We start from the raw sequence: 23,370 nt of genomic DNA, 5'->3' as shown, positions 1-23,370 counted from the left end.
GAATAGTTAATTATCAGCCACAGAAGGAAATTTGAGTCTGGAGTACTAATGATACAGGTTGAGAAAGAAGAAAATAGTAATCAATGAAGGAAAAAAAAAAAAGAAAAAGATAAGAAATAGGTAGGAGACTGGGTGAAATAGGAACAACCCTATTTCTTTCAACCTTAGATATGAAAGCTTTTACTGAGTGCTATAAAATTGAATTTAGAGTGCAACAAAAAGGAATTTCTAATTACAGTTAATTAGGCCAGAGAATGCTATGGGGAATGAAGCTGTAGATTGAGAGTTTAAAAAGAACATGCAGACAGTTGTGGGTAACAAAAGGAAAGAGCAAAAGTTATAGATGAGTAGGAGAAAAAAAGAGCACATTCCTCCTCTATAGAGGGAGAGGATGCAAGAAGGTAACAGCCAACAGAAAGCAAACTAGAGAATTTACTGAAGAAAAACAAAGTGTGATAGCTTTGAGGGGCAATGCACAAACAGCAGAGTATTTACTGAACGAATATCAGGATTAAAAAGAATTCCAAATACAGACTGATGTATTAAATTGGTTTTTGATATTATGAAAAATTAAATTTGATAGTTAAATTAGTGGAAAGCAGTTGCACATGTCATGCAAGGAAACAAATACAAAAATACAAAACATAAGAGCTAGAAAGATCACAGATGCACAAAATTATGGTTTATGCACCTCTGTAATGTCCTGCTGTAAGTCACCTTCCATCTAAAGAAAGCCTTTGCCACCTTATTCTAACAGATTACCTAAAAACATGATTCAATAAATTAAATGTTCCTCAGGTATTAAAATACACAGATTTCTTTTTCTGCATGAAAGTTTCCAGCAATGTGTGTCTCAACTTGGCAACAGACTCTAGTATAAAACATAAAAGGATTTGCCAAAAGCTGATTTGCCAAAGCTCTTACAAATAAAATAAACACTTCAGAATGCTTAGAAGATGTGAAGACATGTGAGTGTAGATGTGAAGAGTGAGTACAGAGCTCTTGTGCCTGTCAGGAGACAATCAGTGTGAAAAAAGCTATTTATACTTAATTACACAAACTAACTAAAAAGAACAAATTTCCTTCTGTGATATATTTATTAATGTATAAATAAATAAAACTAAATGTATTTTTAAGTGTGTTGGTAATAGCAACTACAAAGCAACATATGAGAAATCAGATCACAGCTGTATTTCATGCAAATATTTACTATCACACATTGCAATTAGAAAAGCACATTGGTTACAGTAATAAAACTACACAAATGCTTATTTGCATTCTAAATGGCAATCTGTTTTTAAATAAGAATATGTCTGAAGAGAGTAAAGGCAAGAGAACTAATTTTTTATTTTAAGTTAAAACCCATTAAAGCCACATTGAGGGGGATTATGTAGGTATAGCTCATAGGAACATCTGGCTGTGTAGTTAGTGCAGGCTTCTTTCTAAGCAACAAGCAGTAGAGCACATTGAGCTAAACCTATTTTCAAATACTTAAATTTATTTTAGCATTTTTCACAGATCAGAGAGAAAGATGTGTTTGTGATAGTGCAGTTTTTCACTAAAACACAATGGAAGACCTGGCACGGATATCTTAAACTTCAAGCTTTCAAACTATCTGTATTGTATTAGACATGTATTTTTAATTTTTTTTTTAATGTAAAGAAGAGTTTTTTCAGTTTCTTTATTGGCTGCTCTTACATTTTTAAAGCTTCCTCAGCAGCACCAGAAAATGGCTGGTGGAGGGTCAGTGCAGATCTCCAAGCATCCTGAGTCAGAAGGCAACAAAAAGAATCCCCCTCAGGACCTCAGAAAGTGCATCACATTCGTGCGTGTGTGCTCATACATTGATTTTTCCCATCTGGGACTGGAAGTACATTTCTTGTGCTACCAGAAAAGTCCCCTGCAAAGTCTTCACCTTGCCCTCTAGCATGGTGAGCAGCTCACCTTCAGGCATGTCTCTTAATTAGTGAGAACATTACAGCACAGATCAACATTGCTCTTTCATTCCTATCTTCCAGTGTTCTAGGAGACAAATAAATATCTGCTATAAACAACCTTTCAGGCTGTTAGACCAGACTAAGTGACCTCTTGAAAGAAGAGTTTAGCACACTCAGGCTAGCATCTGTACAAAGGCTTCCTATGTAGTACAGTTAAGCTTAGTATGAGACACCCCAAGAGTGGAGAGAAACCAGTGTTAAACTAAACAGAAAGAAGTCCCCCAAGCACACTTTACCCTAATTGCATTGCACATATCTGACATGCAAATTCCATATTTAGAGAATCCTGTAGCTGAAATCTCTTTCTATTTGGCACATATAGATATTCCCCACTATCTTGTTAAACACTGAGTGCTAGCTACATATTTTTTCTGCGTATATGCAACACTTAAATTTACACGAGTCTACTTACAATTAGGATGCAATACCTTAATGAAAATTATAGTGTCTTTATAATAAAAAGCTTTTCTAGTATAAAAAGGGGTAGAAAAAGAATATTAGAATATTAGTTTTTAGTTGCTGCTCTTAAGGTTACAACAGAATTCCTAAGGAGGAGGAATGTTTTATCTACATCTACATATATATATACTTTAATTTGTGCTTCAATTGAAGCAAAAGTCACATTAGCCTTTTTATATAGCTCATATTCTTCCAATTTTGTAATGAACCCTTTAGAAAAGCTTCCTATACTATTAGTTTGATCTTTTACCTTTTTTATCTAAAAAAACCTCTGGGAAGAAGTTCAACGAGGACTGAGAACAGTTGATGCTTTCTCATTTCTCATCTGTTGCACACAGTTCACACTCATTCAGGGCTCAGATTAACCCAGTTCATTTTAAACAGGAGATAATTAAAAAAAATTAGGCATAATAAATTATATTTCATCCAAAAGGCTCTTAAAATGCTTTATAGACTCTACACACAGATCACTCCATCAGTCACTGAAAGCAAGTACCTCTGGGATGAAATGCAACAACTGTTCCACGGGGCACGGCAGAGGAGAGGAAGTGAGGAATACCAGCACATCGAATTGCAATTGCAGGGGGAATTTAGGTAGGAAGAATGTAATTACCCCATTTGGAGCCTGGCCAGACCACGGGGGTTAACATCTTATAAAGAGCCCTCTGAGAATTTTAACAACCCCTAGTGCTCAGGACCTTTAATTTATATTAGCCCTCAGGAGCAAGGCTAACTGCTCTGCTCAACTGGGTTTGTGCGCTGCAGGAAACGGGGAAAATCAACTTCTAGCTGTTCTCTGCTTCTACCCAACTACTAAGCAGATTAAATGCTACTTAGGCTGCAACTTTTCATGAAAATGCAGCAGAAGGCAACAGGAATGAAAAGTGCACAGAATCAGAGCTGTTCTTAATTGATCTTTTTAAAGCTATAGAGGAACAAAAATGTTTCCTACTCCAAAACATCCTAGCTCCTCATACACAAAGCACTCAAAATCATCTCAGATAGTATAAGAAAAAATAAACATTATATACAGGTTAGGAATACAACACCAGAAACACCAATTCCCTCTCCAAATCAGCTTCTGAGAAAGAGCATGAAACTCAAGCACATGTACGGATCAGTTACTTTCTGAAATGAACAGTTGCCACCAATTATTCTAATAAATCTGATGCATGTACATTTTCATTTTTAAGAGAAAAAAAAGTAAAGGCGACAATGAAAATAAGAAAGATGAGTAGGTAAAAGAAATACAAGCATGCAATTCATCTTACTTTTCTGCCACTGTCACCTTAAAGCAATTTTAAAAACAAAGTAGACTTGCTTCCAGGCATCTTTGCTCTAAAATAAAATATCAGGTGAGGCTGTAATGGACTGTGGCTTTTCACTCCCATTGAACCAAAAGCTTTTGGAGCCAATTCTAAGAGACTGCCAAATACTCTTTGAAACAGTTTATATTACACATCCATACCCCACAGAAGTGTCTTATTTTTCAACTAGGTTACACACAATTCAGAGTAATTTAACTTTTTTATTGTAGTCTAGTGTAAGGTCGCACAGATTTTTTTACTTCATTATTTTTAAACTTCTGAATGTCCCCAGAGTTGTATTTCCTTTGCCTTTAAGCTGATTTATTTTGTTCACTTCAGACACGCCTAATAAAGTATAATGGTATTCTACATTATTTTCTCTTAAAGCCTCTTATTTGTTTTATCTCATAATGAGAAACTGAAAGAAGAAACAAGAGGCTTCTCCAAATCAAGCAAAGCACAACCCTTTGGCTTGTAAATATTCCTTGGGCACAGCAGAGATGCTGTATATCACATGGACAACACAATTGCTGCAGGAGCTTTGTGATTTATGCTAATTAGCAAAGCCACCTTGACCAACAGAAAACAAAGGGCAGAACAGTTCACTGCTGATGCAGATTTCCAACATTAGGTTTAAGTTTCACAGGAAATACCAAAGACCAGTGGTTACAGGAATCTCACAGTGCTGGTACATATCTGGGAGTCCTGGCTGGAGGAACGTCAGTCAGAGGCACAAATCATGAGTGATTTGTATCATGCAGTCTTATCCCAGACTCATCAGCTCTGTGGGCTCTGGGGAAGAGTGGACAGCCCCTGCTTTTTTGAGAGGATTCACAAACCATGACTTTTAAGTACAGAAAAACCTTTGAAAAAGCACATCCTTCAGTCTTTTATGTAAGCCCATCATGCAAGGCTGCTTCATATCCCTGCAGTTATAAGGGAGAGCTTGTCTTGCTACAGGTGTTTATACTCAAACAGGTCTCAGCACTGGATTGGTGTGCTCCTCTTCCCCCCAAACAGCTCTGGTCTATTTCTCAAGGGTTGTTTAGGAACCTAATATTTTTCATTGAGTCTTGAGATTACATGATCTTTTTTGAGTCCCTAAGAACTAGATTTCAAAAAGCATTCAGGCACATGAAACTCTTCTCATGTGCTCATCCCCGACTTCTGAGCATTTAGAAAAATTCCAGTGCTGGTTGAGAATCTGTCACCTCTTCGTATGTTCAAAGATGACCAAACTCAAAAGAGCAAGCTTTGGATATCCATAAAAGGCAGAAATTTGTAACTCAAGAACTCAGAATGTGTTACAGAGTTCAGATCTGCTCTGAGGCCTGAGTTCATTCCATGGACATAGAAACTGATACAAATAGGTAGGTTACTTTTACAGATGGCATGTGCAACTTTGACCACGTAAAGAATTGGTCTAAGTTAAAAACTAACTCCTTTTCAAAATCTACAACGTAGAGATCATGTCAGCTTGTTGGCAAATAAGAGCAAAAAGCAGTGAGTTGAGACATGGATTTATCCCTTTATAACGATCCCACTGTGCAAATTATCATGTACATAAATTAAGCTCATGTTTTCACTTTTTACTTAACTAAAGCATCATAGGCCACGGAGCAATTTTTGTCCTCATGATTACTACAAATGCTGTCTCTCCCAGTACCTCTAAGGAGAAGACCTGTAGCATACACATTCTTTCAAGCTATTTGTGCCTCACTTTGAACATAGTAATTGCTACACAAGCAAAGAAAATGCTACACAGGTAATTACAAAATATAGAACACTCTATGTAGACAACTCCAGGTTGGATTTAGGAGTTGTTCCAATTAGGTTCCTGTGCAGCAAACAGCTACTAAGTGTTCCTCTGAATATGAAATGAATCATTAAAATAAGACCAATTGAAAAATGCATCAAAACACACTCTGGCTCAAGAGGTTTAAACTGCAGAAATATCTAGGCCATCAAAACATAAGTAAAATATTTTCCATGCAACAACAATAAAAAAGGAGCACTTATGTGATTTGCAGGGTCAGCACTGCTAATTTATAGCAAGGCCATGGTGAACTGAGTACCCTTTTTGTATTTCTCAAAATACATGCTATCCTACAGATGCAGCACACTGTGTCACACATGCCCAATAATTAAACAACACGGACAACTTCACGTAGTTGTTTGCCATGACCTATTGAAAAACTAACAAAACCTAGCAGTTCTTAGGCTTAATACAAGGTGCAGAAAAACAAGGACTGTATTTTGCCCCATTGGTTAAGGGGAACAAAAGTGGCCATGTATCTTAACACCTGGGAAAAGTCAGGGCATGCACAGCTGGCTGCGAGCTGGTCACACATTCCTGAGGTTACAATTACAGCTAGTGTTCTCAAACCAGCCTCACTGACAAGCAGTTGCAGATGGCCAAAATGCTTATGTATGGAAAGAGCTTTACTCAGCAAAAACTTAGAAAAATAATGTATCAATAGGAGCACTTGTATCTGTATATGGAGCACTTTCCCAGTCATGTTTTCCTCAGTTAGCCCACAGGACATGTCATAGAAACCCCCGCAAAACAGGAAAACTTATATGTGCTGCACATCATATAAATAATTTGGTGCCAGCATATCATTTCCTCCTAAAATAGAGTCCCCATGTAGCTAAAATGGGGAAACTCTATCAGTGTGTTCAGCTAATCACCAGATTTGCCAAGAGCCAGCCACACTGCCAATCCTCTTCCCAATACTCCAATTTGATGAGGGGACCAAGGGGCATCATAAGGACCATTTGTGTACACAGCTTCACACTTCTGACACTTGGGTGAACATCTAGCAACATTGTAAAGAATGAAAACATAAGAAAAAAAAAAAAGAAGTACTTTTTTCTATCTCTTCAGCACTGACATTTAAAAAATACACCTACATGAATCCTTCTCTGAGGCTTACTGAAACAATCAGAATTCAAATATGATAAAAACTGAAAAATTACCTGCTTAGATATGAGAAGAGAAAATGAAGGTTTTTGTTGTTTGCAAAACCATCCTTACAAGACACTTGTTTAAGGATGGGGTGATCACATGATTGGGTGCAATTTTTTGTGATGCTGAAAGCATGGATACTCAATATTAAATAATCTATAGCAGTTATTACTGTGTTAAAATAAAGGAGGAAAAGATATTTAAGTTAAATATCTAAGATGCTTTTAATTAGTAGCCTTCAAGCTCCTGGAGTGTCTAGCAAAATTTATATAAGAACTGATATAATAAAAATCATTAGACTTTACATCAAACATGGCCAGAACCAGCAATCAGGACAGCAATAACAACTGAAATTTGAACTGGGGCATTGATGATTATTTGCACCACTAAGTTAAAACCTCTTTCATAGGAAAAGAAGTGCAATCTTGTCCAGAACAGAATATGCAAAAATTGCATCAAGGTCTAACCTTTTAATTGCAAAATTTTTTCAATTAAAAAATGCAGTAGAAGAACAAATACACAAAAGTACTGCTTGTGCCTGCTGTTCCCTAAGCAAGAGCCCTATTACTGGGATTAGTACAGGGCACCACATGAACATCCTTCTGCACATGATCAGCAAGACTAAAAGGTCACTATGGTTTTAATTTACTATTTGCTATAAAACTCATCTCTTAAACTGACTTTGCATATGTTTCTCAGTTATCACGCATACCTTGACTTCAACAAATCAGAGGTTAGATTACAAATCACTCAGAGTAAACTTGTATTCATACTCTGTCCCAAACCAGCTGAGAGTAGAGGAGACCTCTCCAAAGCTTCTGGCTGTCCTTTTTATTGGGCCTTACTCTGCACTCCCTGAGACAGGGATATGTCCCTCTCTGAAGGTTAGGGAATTTTGCCAGAGTAAAGAGTACAGGACCTGACCTCTTGAACAGCAGTAGCCACACAGATCTCTTAAAACTATTAACATTTGCACACAACAAAACCTCATTGTTAAAAAGATTTAAAATAAAGTAATAAGTTTGACACTCAATTTTGTAGGTTCCTATTTGTGAAAATCCCTAAGTCTTCTAAAAGAGAATTTGTTGTGAGGTAAATTTTGAACCTAAATAGTCCCTTCTGCATATTGAGCTTTTCAAAGATTATTTTATTCAGCTTGTAACTACCAGCACAAATGCTGATTCTAAATATATCTGCTGAACTCTAAATGACTTCTGTTTATAGAAATAGGACATAACAAGCTATTAAATCTTCCTTACAACAAACTGCAATGCCAAAATACTCGCTCCAGATTTCTGAGCTAGAGTTAAAAAGACTTAGACTGGTAACCAGAAAAAACTGGCAAGAGAGTTATTAGCACTGTATTTTGTCATTCAAACCTTTCTTTAAATGGACTTGATTTTTATTAGTTCTGCATAAACAGAGGCTTAAAAAAAAATAAAATAAATCTCCTGGTGCTTGAAACCTTCATGACTTGATATGATTAAGGAATTTAACACAACCTTTGTTGTTACAGAACACCTAAATAAACTCACAAAAAGCAGGACACAACAATAATGAAAAATGCATAATGTGATGACTTGGATTAATACAGAGTAAGAAATTATATTGAGAACTCCACAAGAAGTTTGCAATCAGGCAAGAATGAACTGCACACATCCATTAAACATTAGGTTCATGCTCATCCTAGTAAAAATACAAGTGTAAATCTGAATTGCAGCCTTTGGAGTTTTCACCCTTGTAAACTCTGCATCCCTCTCATGGCTGACTGAGCTCTTTCTTCAGTTTCCATAAGCTACAAGTGGCTGGTGCAACTATTAAGCATTTTCAGATTCTACAGTGAAGATCACTAACAGCATAAAGCACTATTATTGTAAAAGGTCAGTATCCATTTTATTGCTGTTGTAGTTGATGCATAATCACAGTTGCTCATTTGCAAACATAGATCAAAATTGAAATTTCAAAGTCACACTTTCTCAAGGAGCTGGCAGCATTTTCAGTTGCTCAAAGGTCATTGTAAATAAAGCATAGAAGATATGGCTCTCCTAAATGGCAATGGGAGCTGGGACAACCACTTTTGGAAAAGGGCATTTTGAAGCTCAGTGTGAAGCCTTAGGGAAAGGTTCTGTAACTCTCTTGTGGGAGAAGTAACTGAGTGAATTCCTCTGATGAGGGAACAGTTTCCTACAGTTCCACTTGTTTTAGTGGAATGGTTTTAAATGGTTCCTGTTCTAAATTATACACACCTAAGGTATCAGGGAGCATCAGGAATGTTAACTGAATAAATAATATTTCTACTCCGTCTGCTTAAGGGAAGAAGAGACCTCCAACAAAACATTCATTTGAAATAATCTATTTCCTACTAGTCTGTTTTGGCAAAGTCTAACAAGAATCATACCTAGAGACTTGCTCCTCACAAGCTGGAATTATTAGCCCTTCGAAACTAATTTATATGAAAAACTCAAATTATTTCACAAAGATTTTCCCTTTCCATTCTATTAAAGTGAGATGACAGGAGTCTTAAGTTTACTTAATGGACATGAGAGGGTTTTCCCCTACTCTTGCCTTTTGTTTTTTAAATTGAGAAAGTAAACTCTCTTACCTTTCATCAGGAACATCTCTAATTTATCTAATATAAGCAGTACCAAGCTAATAAGAACTAAGGAAGACATTCCCTTTTAATTTTGTATAATTTTAGATATTTTTACCTAAGCATCTTGAAATCCTCCAAGAATAGAGTGCCTGACATTAGAATTAACACAGAATCTTATTTCTACCAATGCATTTTCACTACTGCAATGACCTGATGAGCAAACACATAAATGCTTTATAAAGCATTCCTCTGTCAAAATGCTTGCCCCTTGTGAATATAGTAATTTATCAGGCATTTCAAGTGCTGAAGCAAAAAATATCAGTGATCTAAAATATGTAAAAAATGCAATGATTCAATTAATGCTGAGTTACTCCACGCATGAATGAACAATTTGACCTGGGCTTGAATACAGCATTTTTAATAATGCAGCTGCCATATTCGTTGCTGTGTGCATTTCCTGAAAACTAATCTGCCAAACAAGCCACAGAGCATGAATCTGCTGCACTTCCGTTCTTCGAGGGTCACTCGGTAACGCTCCCCACGCACGCTGGGTCACCGCAATGCTGCACGCTTCAGAACACTCTCACACCCTGCCATTCCACGATTAAGACATGAATCCTCCAGTTGAAGAAGTCCTACTGTCACCTCTGAGCATCTAGTGGACACTACAGGTTTTTAGGAAACTTCAGGTTTAGGCATTAATTTGTAATTATTTTGGAATATTTGTTTTGGTTTTGTTTTCCAAATACATTATATTGTGTCTGCAGTTTAGGTATTCCTTTCCAAGAGTCTGTCAGATTCATAGCTTCTCTTTATACCTGAGGCAGCACAACACATTTGAAAATAAATGAACTAAAACTATTTTCACACAACCCCAAAAAAGCCCCCACCCTCTCCTGTACCACCTAAGTGGTACTATTCCAGCTGCAGTGCTTAACCTGAGTATACGCTGGGAAAGCTTCACCTATAAGCAACTTCACATGGAGTTCATACAAAATTAATGTGCTAGGCTGGGCCCTGAAGAGCAATTCCCCCATCCCACCCCTTATAAATATAGCTTGTTTCATTTCAGGTGAAATTTCAAATACAGAAGTAACCTCTGAGCAAAACCAAAATCAGGGTTACTTTGACTGAGGAGCTCAGTCCAACGAAATCACCAATAAAATTACTGATGTGAAAAAACAATTAGGCTGGGTTGATGAAAGACTATAATAACTTTGGATAAACATCTACAACTTCAGATAAAAAGTGATTTAAAAAGTAAGTAAATATTCTTTAACTGCAGATGACAGCAGCAGTACAGTTAATATTTAATCAGGACATTATGAGAATATTCAGTAGTGGAAGATAGGATTAACATATTGCTTTAAAACATTCCATTACTTTCTGCATCTGTTTACTGATAATAAAAGAAACAGCTGTTCTAAATGTAACATTAACAGGTGTAAACCATTCATTTGAGATTTTAAAACAATAATTCTCCTCTGTTTCCTCCTTAGCTATTCTGAAATGACATTACAAACACCCCTCCTATTAGCTTACACAATTAACTCATAATTGTTTAACCTCTCTGCATGTCCCCAAAACGTATACATGTGGAGTTAGCTTCCTTCTCCTTTTGGGCAAAAGGCTCTGTTCTCCTGCACTGCACATCCTGAACTAATGCACCAGATGTGTCCCATAAAATGGTTGGTCACACTGTTCAGCAGCTTTCCTTTAGCAACTGTTCTATATCAAATTTACTGTAAAAAAGCATCGTAATTATGAAGTAACACTGTATCAAATTCACAGACTGAATATCTCACTATGCTCGGTTAAACTATGAATGATAATTGAGCTTGAAATTGTATATTTACTTTAAATAAGTCCTCCAAATCATCTGCAACAATGTGTGTTTAATTCGAAGCCATTAACAAAAGATTTAACATTTCCACATTTATACTCTCCATAATTTCAGATATGATACTCCATACTTACAAAGAGAAGGGGAGAGATGAAAAAAATAAAAGTTCTGGTAGCCTTCCATTTGCAAAATTTATTGGATGTACCTGAAGTTTCTTATAATTGCTAACCCATCCTGTTAAATGCTGGGTACAAATGAAAAAAAATTCTCAAGAACCTTCCTATATTCTATTGCAAATAAATTCAGAATTATAAATTTATTTAGCAAAAGAAACCAAACCTCAATACAAACCCAAAACCCGACATGCTTTATGGAAGATAAAGCAAACTCTGAAGATCAAATATTACAACCCTTTCAAAAACCTAAAAGCTTGTTTGCTGACGTTAGCTTTCATGAAGACCAGTAAGTTTGCAGGAGGAAAAAAAAGGAATTAAATCCTTGAGACTAGAGAATGTTTGCTTCTATAACTAAATAAAATGCTTGGGAATATTGTTCCTATTGACAGATATTTTAAATACTCCATACCAGAATACGAAAATAGAGCAGAATCCATTCTAACAAATCCCAGACTCCATCATCTAGATTTTACTGTTGCCAATGACTGCTAGGTGCTCCTGAAATAACTTCAATGTTCCTCTGGTTTTGTTATAGTTCTCTGAACTATACTATTCATGATAAAGGGAAAAAACCAAACAAGAAATAGTGCAAACTCCTTCACAAACACACTGGTTAACTGGAACAGAAATTTCATTAGTAAGATTCCTACTACAACCAGAAAAGACACTGTAAAAGGTACTACCTCAATTTCATGTTCATATCCGTATTTACATGCAAGGAAAAATAATTGGTTTTTTCCAATGAGATTTTCCTCTAATTATAAAATCAAATTCATATTCAGCTGTTTCCTACTAAAGGAATGTGCAACTTCTCAAAATTTGGGGGAAGGGGACACCTGAGCTGCAAACACACTACCAGAACCAAACCCGCTTCAACCAATGATCCTCTGTAAAATGTAAAGCTATGTGCGACCAAAAGGCTTTGGAAGTTTTCCTACGAGTCTGGAAAGCTCCTGACCCTCCCCTAGGGAACACTGCTACCTGCCCCAGGTGTATTTTAGGAAAGCAAGCACGCACACCACGAGGAGCAAGGTAAGCAATAACGCTTTCACCTGCTGGGGACGCCAAGGAAGGAAGGAAGGAATGATGCTCATCCATGGTCAGCCCCAGACCTTAATTTAAGACCAAATTGTACAAAACCGAAATGCCAGCAGAGGGCAGCGCAAATACGACAAGTCCCTGGAATGCCCCAGCCCGGCCACTCGTGGGGAAGCAGCAGCGTGGGGGACAAGGAGGTGGCTGCCACTCGCTGGCCGCTGGGACACGCACCCACCACGGCCCGCTCCGCAGCTCTCCCTCCCTGGGAAAGGTCAAGGACAGCAATATGCAACTCCACCCAACGTGCACATTCAAGTTTTCCTCTTCCTTTTAAACAAAGTGCCCGCGGAGCTGGGGACGGACTGACTGCAGGCAAAGGCAGCCTTTGTGTGCTTTCCCGAGAGCCTCGTGGGGTTCACTGTACAGACCCTCATGCTGATAGAATGGCAGAATCCTTCTCCAGAACTCCTACCTCAGGCACACCATTTAACTGCTTCCACCTTAGAAACCTAGAACTGGGGTATTTCTGTTGCTTAAACAAAGAATGTAAAATGGATGCATCACTAGAGGCATCAGTAAGAACATCTGTAAGAACAGAAAGTAACATTTCTTTTTGTTCCCACTGGATAAAGCAAGGGGAGACCTCCACCCTGTCCTATCTAAAGCCATCTCCCACACCAGCAGAACAACTCCCAGTTTCAGCTTGCAGTCCCAATCATGAGTGGTCAGGGGACACCCAGACTTACAGCTCCAAAGCCGTGCTCCAGCAGTCACTGCTGGCACCCAGCCACACAACATCCCCCAGAGACAGAAAACAAACTGTATGGACACATACCTAAGGAAGAACTCCAGAGCGGCTCTCAGAGGCGCAAGTCCAGCAAACACAGCAAGGAAAGGAAGGAAGCCCCAACTCATAAATACCTAACCTGGTGCACCTGCACTTAAAATCCTGATGCTAATTTGCTTCCATAGCAACTAAACCCACCCTGGCACCTGTGAATACCATTAGCCAATCATGTTTTGTCCTCAGTCTGGGGCCTGAACACCAATTAACATTTGTCCTCTTGATGTAGACTCAAGTGTTACAAAAGATACTAGCACTGGCTTCAGTATATAGGATATAGCTATCTTGCCTTTTGGAAAAGAAGCAGCAATTATTAATCTTATTAAATACTTTATGTTATACTCCAAACTGAAAGTGGTGCACCACATTAATTTAATTTCCAACAACCTTAGTCAGGAGATAAACTTCCATTCTTCAGCTTGCTTCTGGCTTTTCTAACTGTAATGGCACCTCCCTAAACTCTCATAATTTGTATTCCAACAAGAATAAAAATAAACAAACTATAACCTTCTATATCCCATGCAAGGCTGGGATCCTGTTTCCCCATCAGAGCCAAGGGTCATGTCTCCTTTCTCTATCTCCATCCACCTTCTCACTTCGATTCTAAAAATTCACATCTTCTGCACTGAGTGACATTTAGAGCCAAGTGTCCAGTCTGCAAGTGACATTCTCATTTTGTACCTTGCTACCTTTAAGCTTGGAAAGATATCCTGCTTATGCCCTCTGATCATCCTTGCTCTTTTTGAAAAGGACAAACTTGCTTTAGTGGCATAAAGAAATAATCATAAAGGTCCCCTGCAGGGACATCTTCACTAGATCGACTTGCTTAGAGCCCCATCCCACCTGACCTTGAGTATTTCCACAGATGGGACATCCACTGTGTGTCTGGGCAACCTGCTCTAGTGCCTTACCACCCTCATTGTAAAAAATTTCTTTCTTATATGTAATCTAGATTGATCCTCCTTTGGTTTAAAACAATTACCCCTTGCTCTGTTGCAACAGGCTCTGTGAAAAAGATAATCATTGCCTTTCAGGTTAGAATTGATAATCCTTGCCTTTCAGGTTACAATTTACATGTTGTGATGTATGGCTGTGATGTGAGTTCTTAAATTAGTTCACCAGTTCAGCATCAGTGATTAAAACATTCAAACCCTACATTTGCTTGTCTGGTCCAACACTCCTGTCCACAAACCAACTTGCACTTGGGCCTTTCAGCAACCTTCAACCATTTACCCAGCAGCCACAGAAACATTACACAGCTAGGTCCTACCACCACATTTTCATAGTGCCAAGGTTTGCAATCAACAGCAGGAGATAAACAGGAATTTTCAGATGAACTTGAAACTTTTAAAACATACTCTTCCAGAGACAAGGCATCTGCTGTGCACAGAAGGCCTAGGGGGCAGGTTTACAGAAGTAGGCCACTACTTGAAATAGAGGAGTAAACATTGTGTTCTGGTAGAAGAGAATGAACCAGTTTACCAAAATCAGTAGCTCTCTATATAGCAGACTATGCCCTAGTTATGCCACATTCTCCCTGAGGGAGGACAGTTTATGTTTCCCACCCCCAAACAGTTTGTGTATAGCACTGCACCAATAAACATCCATGGGCACCTGATTTCAGAGCTAACCTGTGCTCCTGTGACTCACATCCATTCTGCTTTCATGGAACTGGCCAGTTTTTGTTGATCTGAAGTTTTTAAACTTTTGTACTGTACTTTGGAGAACCATACTTCTGTAAGTGTAGAATTTTTGGAGACTGGATACTAGGACTGTCAATACTCATTTACATGAGCTAAGAATTTCCAAATAGAAATACAACACCATAATAAGTGCATATGGCATAACTAACTATAATAACTGCATATGGCAATGCCATATTCAAATACTTACAGCTATCTGGCATTCCTTTGAATATTAAGAGTTGATGTCCTTAGTATAATAAACTTTGCCATGCTCTGTTGAAAGCAACTTCTAACCATTTCACATCTAAAAAATTCTGACATACTGGTATTTCTTAAACCTGCAGCAATAAAAGAAGGAGGAAACCAGTTGAGAACATTTCTTTAATAAATTCTTTTTAAAAAAATAGTGGTGAGTTGTTTTTCTACAGTATTTTGTTCTGTTTTCAAATAGCATTTTTGTTTAAATAAAGCCTTTAGGAGGTGAACATGTAACAATGAAAAGTCATTAAACAAAAGCTTTACACAAAACATACTGAAATTACAGAGTAGTGATCAAAATTAAGCAAGAGAAGTATGACCCCAAACAAAATGTTCCATTTACTGAATAATTTCCATGGAGTTGTGCTTGTCAACTTCTGGAATATCTGTTAAGTGATGAAAAAAAGGACGACCATGAACACAGCCTTTATTTTCCTTTCCAAGCTGTTGCTTCATCCTGTAAATTGTGTTTTGCACATCTTCTTTTGACAAATGTAAGGGCAGCTGCCGAGCTAAACGCACTGCTTCTCCCTGTGCAAAGGAAAAACAAAACCAAAACCCCAGTAATTTTAAAGTACCACTTTTAACACATCAGCCTGTGGCTACCAGAAAGCAGGAATTAAAAACTCACTGTTTAAAGGTCATCCTTTTCTGCTGCTGAATATTTCAAATCTCAGAAATCTAAATATAACTTTAAACATTTCTTACTGGTCAGTTCCTGACATTTCTATAATGGAGGCATGCACAGTCAGCCCCCTGGTTATGTTTGCCCTCTTTTAGCCTAATTTTGCAAGATGCTTTGTGTTTCTTATTTCCTGTTGTCACCAATATCAGCTGTACATGTTTACCAGTTCCTAAGACATATTTCACACCACAAATTTTAAAAGTATCATAAATTAATTCAAGCAGTCAGTAACTTCAATTTGAAAAATACTACAGCAAAACTTCATAGATGAATTTGTATTTACTATGTTCTACTGCATCCAATTAACTAGAAAGCAGAAGTGACTGCTAAAGTACCCACCCTGAAAGGACTAAGGAACTTCAAAAAGAAGTTTTGTTTCCTCCTCCAAGATGGGCCTTCCTGCCACTACCTTCTCTTCTGTACCTAAGTCATGTTACCTGGACAGAAATGTATGTGGCACACAACCTTCCTTCATACTGTAAAAACCTGAGCAGCATTCATAATGATTTCATCTAAATCATCTCATTTTCTTTGTCTGAGATTTCCTCCCACTCCTCCAAGTGGGAAAAGGATCACTGTGGACTGTTTCATACCCTGGAAGGCTGCTGCTTCAACCATTACCCCATGCTTTCGTCTGCGTCTATCCACTGACAGCAAAAGCTGCAGACAGGCTGCCTGCTCAAACATGAAATGAATGATTAAAGTAGTGATTCTGAACACGACAGTGAATGGCATTTCCAGTGTTTAACCTCCCAGAATGGTCAAAAAATTCAGTGCTTATTTCTGAATAACAGCTTTTACAGTTATCTGGGTTTTTTTACAAACCATTACTGTCTGAACACTGAACTTATCCCTTCTTTAAGCTTCTCTCCTGAGTGCATGAGAGTGGTTCAGTAGTACATAACAGAATCACTTGCAAAGGCAGCTTACTACCCTCAAAAGATAGGGAAAGATTTATGTAATAATACTTTAAAGATAAAACACATATTCTGTGTAAGTGTGTGTAGGTCCCAGTTTCAAGTAACCCAATTCATGTTATAAATGAGGCATGTTGTAAATGCCCAGGTAAGAAGAGACTTTACATATACTTTGGTAACCTTTTTGAAAAGAATTGGAATTGAAGAGCACTAGTGAAACAGCTAGACAGGAAGTGATTACTACTACTATTGGTTACTCCAGCTTTAACTAGTTCCACATTAGTTGTCTCTGAAACTTCACGCCATTATTGTCTCTCTTTTGAGACGTGGACATTTGGACAATTATTGGATGGACAATTTATTTATTTCCACAGAAAATATTTACATGAGTCACTGCCATTCTGTGGCAGTTTTTTATCCTAATATGGAGAAATGCCCTTCCAGTTTGAAAAGTGCCTTACATAGGAAACACTTTGTGAAAACCACCTTTTGGCATGTGTTATATCACACTGGGTGACTGCTTTTGGGTATATCTGATGGAAGCATTTTAGTAAGGAATACACAACTCAGAGAGGATATGATACTCTCTTTTTCAAGTTCTAAACTTCTGTTTAGAACACAATGAAATTAATTAAAACACAAAGCTGAAGAAAGATTTTCAAGCTGTTTCAGGAATTACTACAAGTTTAGCTGGCTAATACAAAGAGAAAGCTTCTGTCTCACCTCCAAGTAATTTATCACTTTGAGAGGCCTACATTCATATACTTCCTTTGCATTTCTGTTAACTACAGCATTCAGAATTTCTTTCAAATCAGAAATTCCATAATATGGCAGACAATTTGCCATCCCTTCTATTTCCAGATGACTTTCTGCAGCCGAAACACCTGAAAATACAAAAACAAAACAGTAATTCATGCACTGCTTTGATTTCTATTCTATAGCAATTCACAGAAAATTAAACTGATGCAAAGTAATTTAGTACTTTAGTCCAATACAATTAGGAAACTTTTTTGTTCCTCCCTTGGAATGAAAAGCATTTATTTGCACAATGTTTCATTATGATGATATGTGTTTATTCACATCACAAATGTCTCAGCTTACATTAATCCAAATCCTAGCTGGCACCGTTTAATGCTTAAAACATTTGCAGCATTCCTAGTATTGAGCACAGCTTTAATTAAAGCTTCTGTGACTTTAATTAAACATACATAAAATTAAAGTTGAAGCTAGCAATAAAACACAATTTGGTTTGAAAAAATTAAAACAGCATTGGTACTATTTCCTATGTAAGTGGTTTAAACATCTGTAGAGTTCAAATAACAAATCTGGATTCTATTGAAATAAAAAGCAGTTTTTTTTCCTAGCACATCTGAGGAAAAACTCAAACCCATAAAACTAGAGGCTCTGTGACTGAGTGAGTTCATTTTATCATTCATATGGTATCACTGTTGGAGCAGGTAACACTCTGAGTAGGAATGATGAATAAAAAATTAAACAGCCTTTCTCACAGAGTGTCTATTCAAACACTGAGATATGTATGATTTCCCTTCTTATTCACATTTCAGGAAAGAAAACTGATTGAAGTTGTTCCGATATAGCAACTTTTTTTCCATGCTAGTTAGAATAGAAGCAAGTTCTCTGGTGGTCAGGCTCACATATTCTCATTCAGACTATCCTCTCATTCATCTTGTGTGCATCTGAGAAATCTCAGCCCAACCTGCACAGCTACCTTTGCTTTTCCTCCCCTACAGGCCTAACAAGTACAAACTTTCACAAAGACATAGAAAAACTGAATTACTAATGAAAATAAATCCACTCTCGTGTAATGGCTCCAGGTAGGATAAATTACCTTCAGCTCAAGTCATAAATGGTTTTTGTAAAGTCAAAAGAGCTGGAGACAAATAGATTGCTCCAAGGTGGATTAAACTAACAAACTCTCACAAGGGATAATTTCTGTTCCTAATCCAAACAAAAACATTAAATATTTCAGAAGTGAGAGAAAATATATAATCATAAGTCAGCTAGATGTACTTTCATTACTGGTAGAATGAAGCTGAGTTATCCATGTCCAGGCACTATCTGACAGTCATTAAATAAGATGAACAGGATAACTGGGCAGGTTGAAACTTTTCCTAAATATGGGTGTGTCACTGGGTAAATAATGCTCTTGGGCCTCTTTAGGCTTCATGGCATGAGATACTTTGACCAAGGGGAATCTGATATAAGGAATAGCCCCTCATCACCCCTCCCCCCAAAAATCACATAACCTTCTTCCAGTTATGTAATAAACACTGCTTTACATCTGAAACCTTATTTTGTTTTTCACCCAGCATTGTCTTCCTTCTCTTTTTCAAGCTGCTTTTCCTGAATCACAGACAGCAAGCAGAGACATATTTTTATATAATACTGGAAACCTGTGTTCAGATTCAGCTTAAAGCAAAATGTTAAATTATATGAAAGTTTTCCAGATATAAAGGTGAGAAAAGATCATGTACTATGCTAATATTTCCCCATGGGCAAGCCTGTCAGTAAAGGACAGGAGGAGAAGATAAAGTCACTTTTTAAAATCTCCTTCAGATATTTTCTCTTAATTTTTTGTCCTATTTTTGATTTAATTACAGATTAGACTTGAGGAACTATTCCAGACCATTTGATTATGCTGCTTTCTCTCTAAAATTAGAACTTAGTCTATTTGAAAACCTTTTAATAATTACCCCTCTATTTGCTACCAAAGACAGGACACAAACTTTTTAAAGTTTCAGGTATTTAGACACTCAGTTTATAGACCTGTATTTCCTGTACTTCCTTTTAAAATTTTATGACAGTGAGGTTCTGAATTTGCAAAACATTTCCTCATATACTCTTCAGCTTCACCAACAGCCATTGCTCCATCTGCAAATTCTGACAGCCAGATTTGGCTTCACCAATTTCCTATTTCATCTGAAAGTCAAAGTGGGCTTGAAAGAGTTTAACATAAGAACAAACAATACAAACCCTGGCTAAGGGAGGTTTATTTCTTTGGTATTTCCGTTTGTGTGCCACTCTCCTTTTCTGCTAACATTCTTTAAACCGCAAAGTAGTCCTGTTGCATGCTGATTAACAAGTTATTTATCTGCAAGTCTCTGCAGGAACTCTGATATTGGCAACATTTGATGATTCAAGCAGATGTCCAAGCCTCAATGTACTTGTAAATTTTTGACAAAATAGGATTTTTGATTATTCAAACAGCACTTCTCAAACAGTTGCCATAGTAGTTTCTCTGAAATATTTTGCAACTTCCAAGGAAAGTGTTTCCATGAACAAATAAACTAGCTTTCAAATGAGTAAAAATGTGGATTTCTCATTGTTACAAATTTCACCTTTCTCCTTCCAAACGAAGCATTTACAATCATCTTTGGATAAGTCCTTTTTGATGGCCAGGAAAAACTGTGCCCTTCCAGCTGCCACCTAGATTAGGTGACACTATAACACTGTCTATCTCCCAGTCTATGGTCAAATCAAAATGAAATTAAATTGCAGCATGGTTTTGCTCTGGTGGATTACAAGAGCTGAGGCAGTTTATATCACCAAGAACAATGGGTTATTATCCTATTACTGCTCTTTGAGGCCTTTCTTTGGACATACTTGTGGTGACTGCATGGGGCAGACAGTTCTACCCTAAAAGCCTGTCTTGGAGCATGGCCCAAGACCCAGCATTGGTACAATACCAGCTAAGGTGTGTTCCTTGGTCTCAGTTCCTCTCCAGCCAAGAATTCCCATCTCTCTCTAGGCATTTCCCAAAGGCAAACAGACAGATGTGCAGTGAAGGCACATATAATAAATACATCATAAGAAGAACTGGACAGAAAGTAATCCATCTTACTTCTTGAAGTGTTCCCTGCACGTAGGGGTCACTGTGAGCAAACAAATGCCTGGCAGGTCCCAGAACACTGAGTATTAAGTAATTTGCTTTATTAAGTAAAAGCAAACAGACTGCTCTCCCAAAGGTAGCATCACTTGAAGCCTCTGTAAGGCCAGAACATGAGGGGGTGGGAGGGCAGTGGAAGACAGACTGGAGCTCAGCGTCACAGCTTTGCAAATTACAACAACTGGCACATTCCACAAAGAAACCATTGATTTTGCCTAACTGACACACTGACAGCAAGAAGTGTTTTCTTGGCTATTTCACAACATGTTTTTCACTGTGAGCTATCCAGAGAAAAATCTAGTTGAATACTCCTTAGACTGATGAGCAGTTAATATTAAGAGAAACAGAGAGACAATACAAAGATCTTAGCCTACCAAAAACATGAAGCAGATGAGACACTTCCAAAATCTAGGATACTTGGAACAACTCTGGCTGCAGTCATATAGAGTCTCTGAAGAGAGTAAAGGTAGATTACCTTTCTGTCTTCTAGCAAGAACACATTCAAAAGGCAGACTTACTCTCAAATGAAACAACAGGCAAGCAAGGCCTCCAACTCCCACTCTTGCAAAAATTAACATCCAAAGGTGCATTTGTGAAAATAAAGATGTTTCGGGAGCTTTCCCACCAAAATGGCAGAACAAGAACAAAACTCCATGTGGAACTGAGTTCTTTCCAGGAAGTAAGCAGCTAATTAGACCTTTCAAAAACCTACAAGGAGTAGTGTATCTAGTGCCACATGGTGTCATGGGGTTCAGAGCAAGGCCTGTGAGAAAGACTCCTGGTAAATTATGAAAGTAAATAAAGCTCAGAACCACTCCACTAGATAAAAGGTATTGGCCATTAAAGAACAGAGTTTACTTCTATGAATTCTAAGCACCACAAGGAGATAATATTCAGTTACTCAGTATTAATCCCAAGATTAATGCAAGATTAATGAATGAATTATTTTTATCCTATGAATGACACTGCCCCTAGTATGTCAACCAAGTAAGAAAAAATTAATACTTTCTGGGTGAGTTCTTTTTCAAGTAAGAAACCATAAGAATTAAAATCTTCATTAAAAGTCCCTCTGTGCACAAGCTAAGATTCTGAACTGCAAAGAAGCATTTTTAAAGAAGATCAGTTGATATGCAAACCTAATGCCACAAAGGAATTACTGGTCACCTTCCAAATAAAGGCAGCTCCTCAGGGTTTTTTTTCAAATAAATAAGCAGTCAGTTTTGCAAAACACCCCAACACCACAAGGAAACAAGGAATAAACCTATGGTCCTATATTTAAATTTAAATCATTTTAGTAATGCCTAGAGAGGCTACCTGGAACAGAAGCTAGACAGAGTTAAAGGAATAAAATAGGAATTTATTAAGAGACCTTCAAAGGATACACCTAGGGCAGTACAAGAGCCTGGTTGTGGCTCTAGCCAAGATGGATCCTGAGTCACGAGTTTTCACACTTTTATAAGTTTTAGTCCATTTAAATATTGGGGTTAATTGTTCAATTACAGCTTCAGGTTAAAAAGTCTTATTCTCCCAGATTGTTCTCCTCAATTTGCTATCGTTTACGCTTTTTGGGCCTGAAGCTGCAATGGTGTCCTTGGTTCTCAGGCTGGAAAAAGATTGTTATGTCTGACTAACTGTGAGGAGAACTTGCTCCCACTTTATATGAAGTTTAGAGTTACACACTAAGGCAGTACAGAACGTGAAAAATATGAAAGCTAAAGCTTAAGGCATCAATAGTTTTCTAGGAAACTGTCCTAGTGGGGTGCACAAACCAAAGGCAAGAGGTCCAGTGTTCCAAGTTAGCATCTGGGTATTATGAGTAGACTTAACATATGGTAATGAGCAGCAATACTCTGGGTCCTTTTCTTTGGTAGAAGAATATCTGTAAAGATTTAAACAAATAATCAGTGCAACCTACTAGACTGACAGTCCTCTTAATAAACCACCATGGGTCAAGGAAGGCCTCCTCTATGATTAAAATATCTGAATGTCAAATTGGAGCAGCTGCATTTCCTTTGCTCTTGTTTTGGGAGGTATCATAGAGCTATGATGGCATCACAGACTTATTTGCATGGATCAACAGAACAGCTTGTTATTTTTCAAAAAGAAATTACTAGAAACACCACTTGCACATTGAAATTCAAATCTTAATCAATCAATCAATCAATCAATTTGCTTGTGATGTAAGAGGATCTCTCTGTCAGAAAAAAAAATTTCTACTACAGAAAATAAAACTCTTCACTCAGGATGAAAAAAGAAGGCATGCATATTAACGAGTGCTAATAAGTGTCTATTAATGAGAAATCAATCAGCATTCAGAAAGGAATATCTATTATGACCATATCAGGGCTGAAGTCCCAGAGGAAAACACAGACTTCTGAATATGCTGCATCAGACCCTGGCAGAGAGAAAGAGCTGATAGTTCAGTTCAGCTGAGAAACAGCAAATACTAGGACTGATCCAATGAATCCAAAAAGTTAGGAAAAAATTAGTTACAAAGGTTGTGTGCACAGAGAATGGCATTTTGGTGTGCTCCTATGGATGCTGCTAAGGAGAAACTCTCCAGTTACCATGGGTTAATGGCACATTGCCATTCTAGGACCTCTCCACAGCAAGCATCATCCACCGTGCAAAGTAGGAACCTCTGGCCCAAAAAACTGACAATGTATCCTGAAGAAACAGAACTTTTCTGAAAG

The 23,370-nt window shown here is 37.6% G+C and overlaps 1 protein-coding gene and 1 long non-coding RNA gene across 3 annotated transcripts in view; both read right to left on the bottom strand.

The window, feature by feature from the left end:
* Window positions 1–13,260, bottom strand: part of LOC131560466 (uncharacterized) — a 33,961-nt gene extending 20,701 nt beyond the window's left edge. The window contains exon 1 of the long non-coding RNA XR_009274987.1: window positions 13,217–13,260. This is a non-coding gene — a long non-coding RNA (uncharacterized LOC131560466). The remainder of the gene's footprint in view (window positions 1–13,216) is intronic.
* A 2,062-nt stretch (window positions 13,261–15,322) lies between these two features.
* The window catches only part of PMS1 (PMS1 homolog 1, mismatch repair system component), a 44,099-nt gene continuing 36,051 nt past the window's right edge, over window positions 15,323–23,370 (bottom strand). For both annotated transcript variants that reach the window (XM_058809094.1, XM_058809095.1), the window contains exons 12-13: window positions 17,494–17,654; window positions 15,323–15,699 (exon numbers count right to left, since the gene is read on the bottom strand). In XM_058809094.1, the coding sequence (XP_058665077.1) occupies window positions 15,508–15,699; window positions 17,494–17,654 (353 nt within the window). In that variant the 3' untranslated portion in view covers window positions 15,323–15,507. The remainder of the gene's footprint in view (window positions 15,700–17,493; window positions 17,655–23,370) is intronic.

The sequence above is a fragment of the Ammospiza caudacuta genome, chromosome 8, assembly GCF_027887145.1.
Source record: "Ammospiza caudacuta isolate bAmmCau1 chromosome 8, bAmmCau1.pri, whole genome shotgun sequence".
Taxonomy (NCBI): domain Eukaryota; kingdom Metazoa; phylum Chordata; class Aves; order Passeriformes; family Passerellidae; genus Ammospiza; species Ammospiza caudacuta.
Note: the sequence above shows the minus strand (reverse complement) of the source record. Positions and strands in the feature narration are given on the sequence as shown.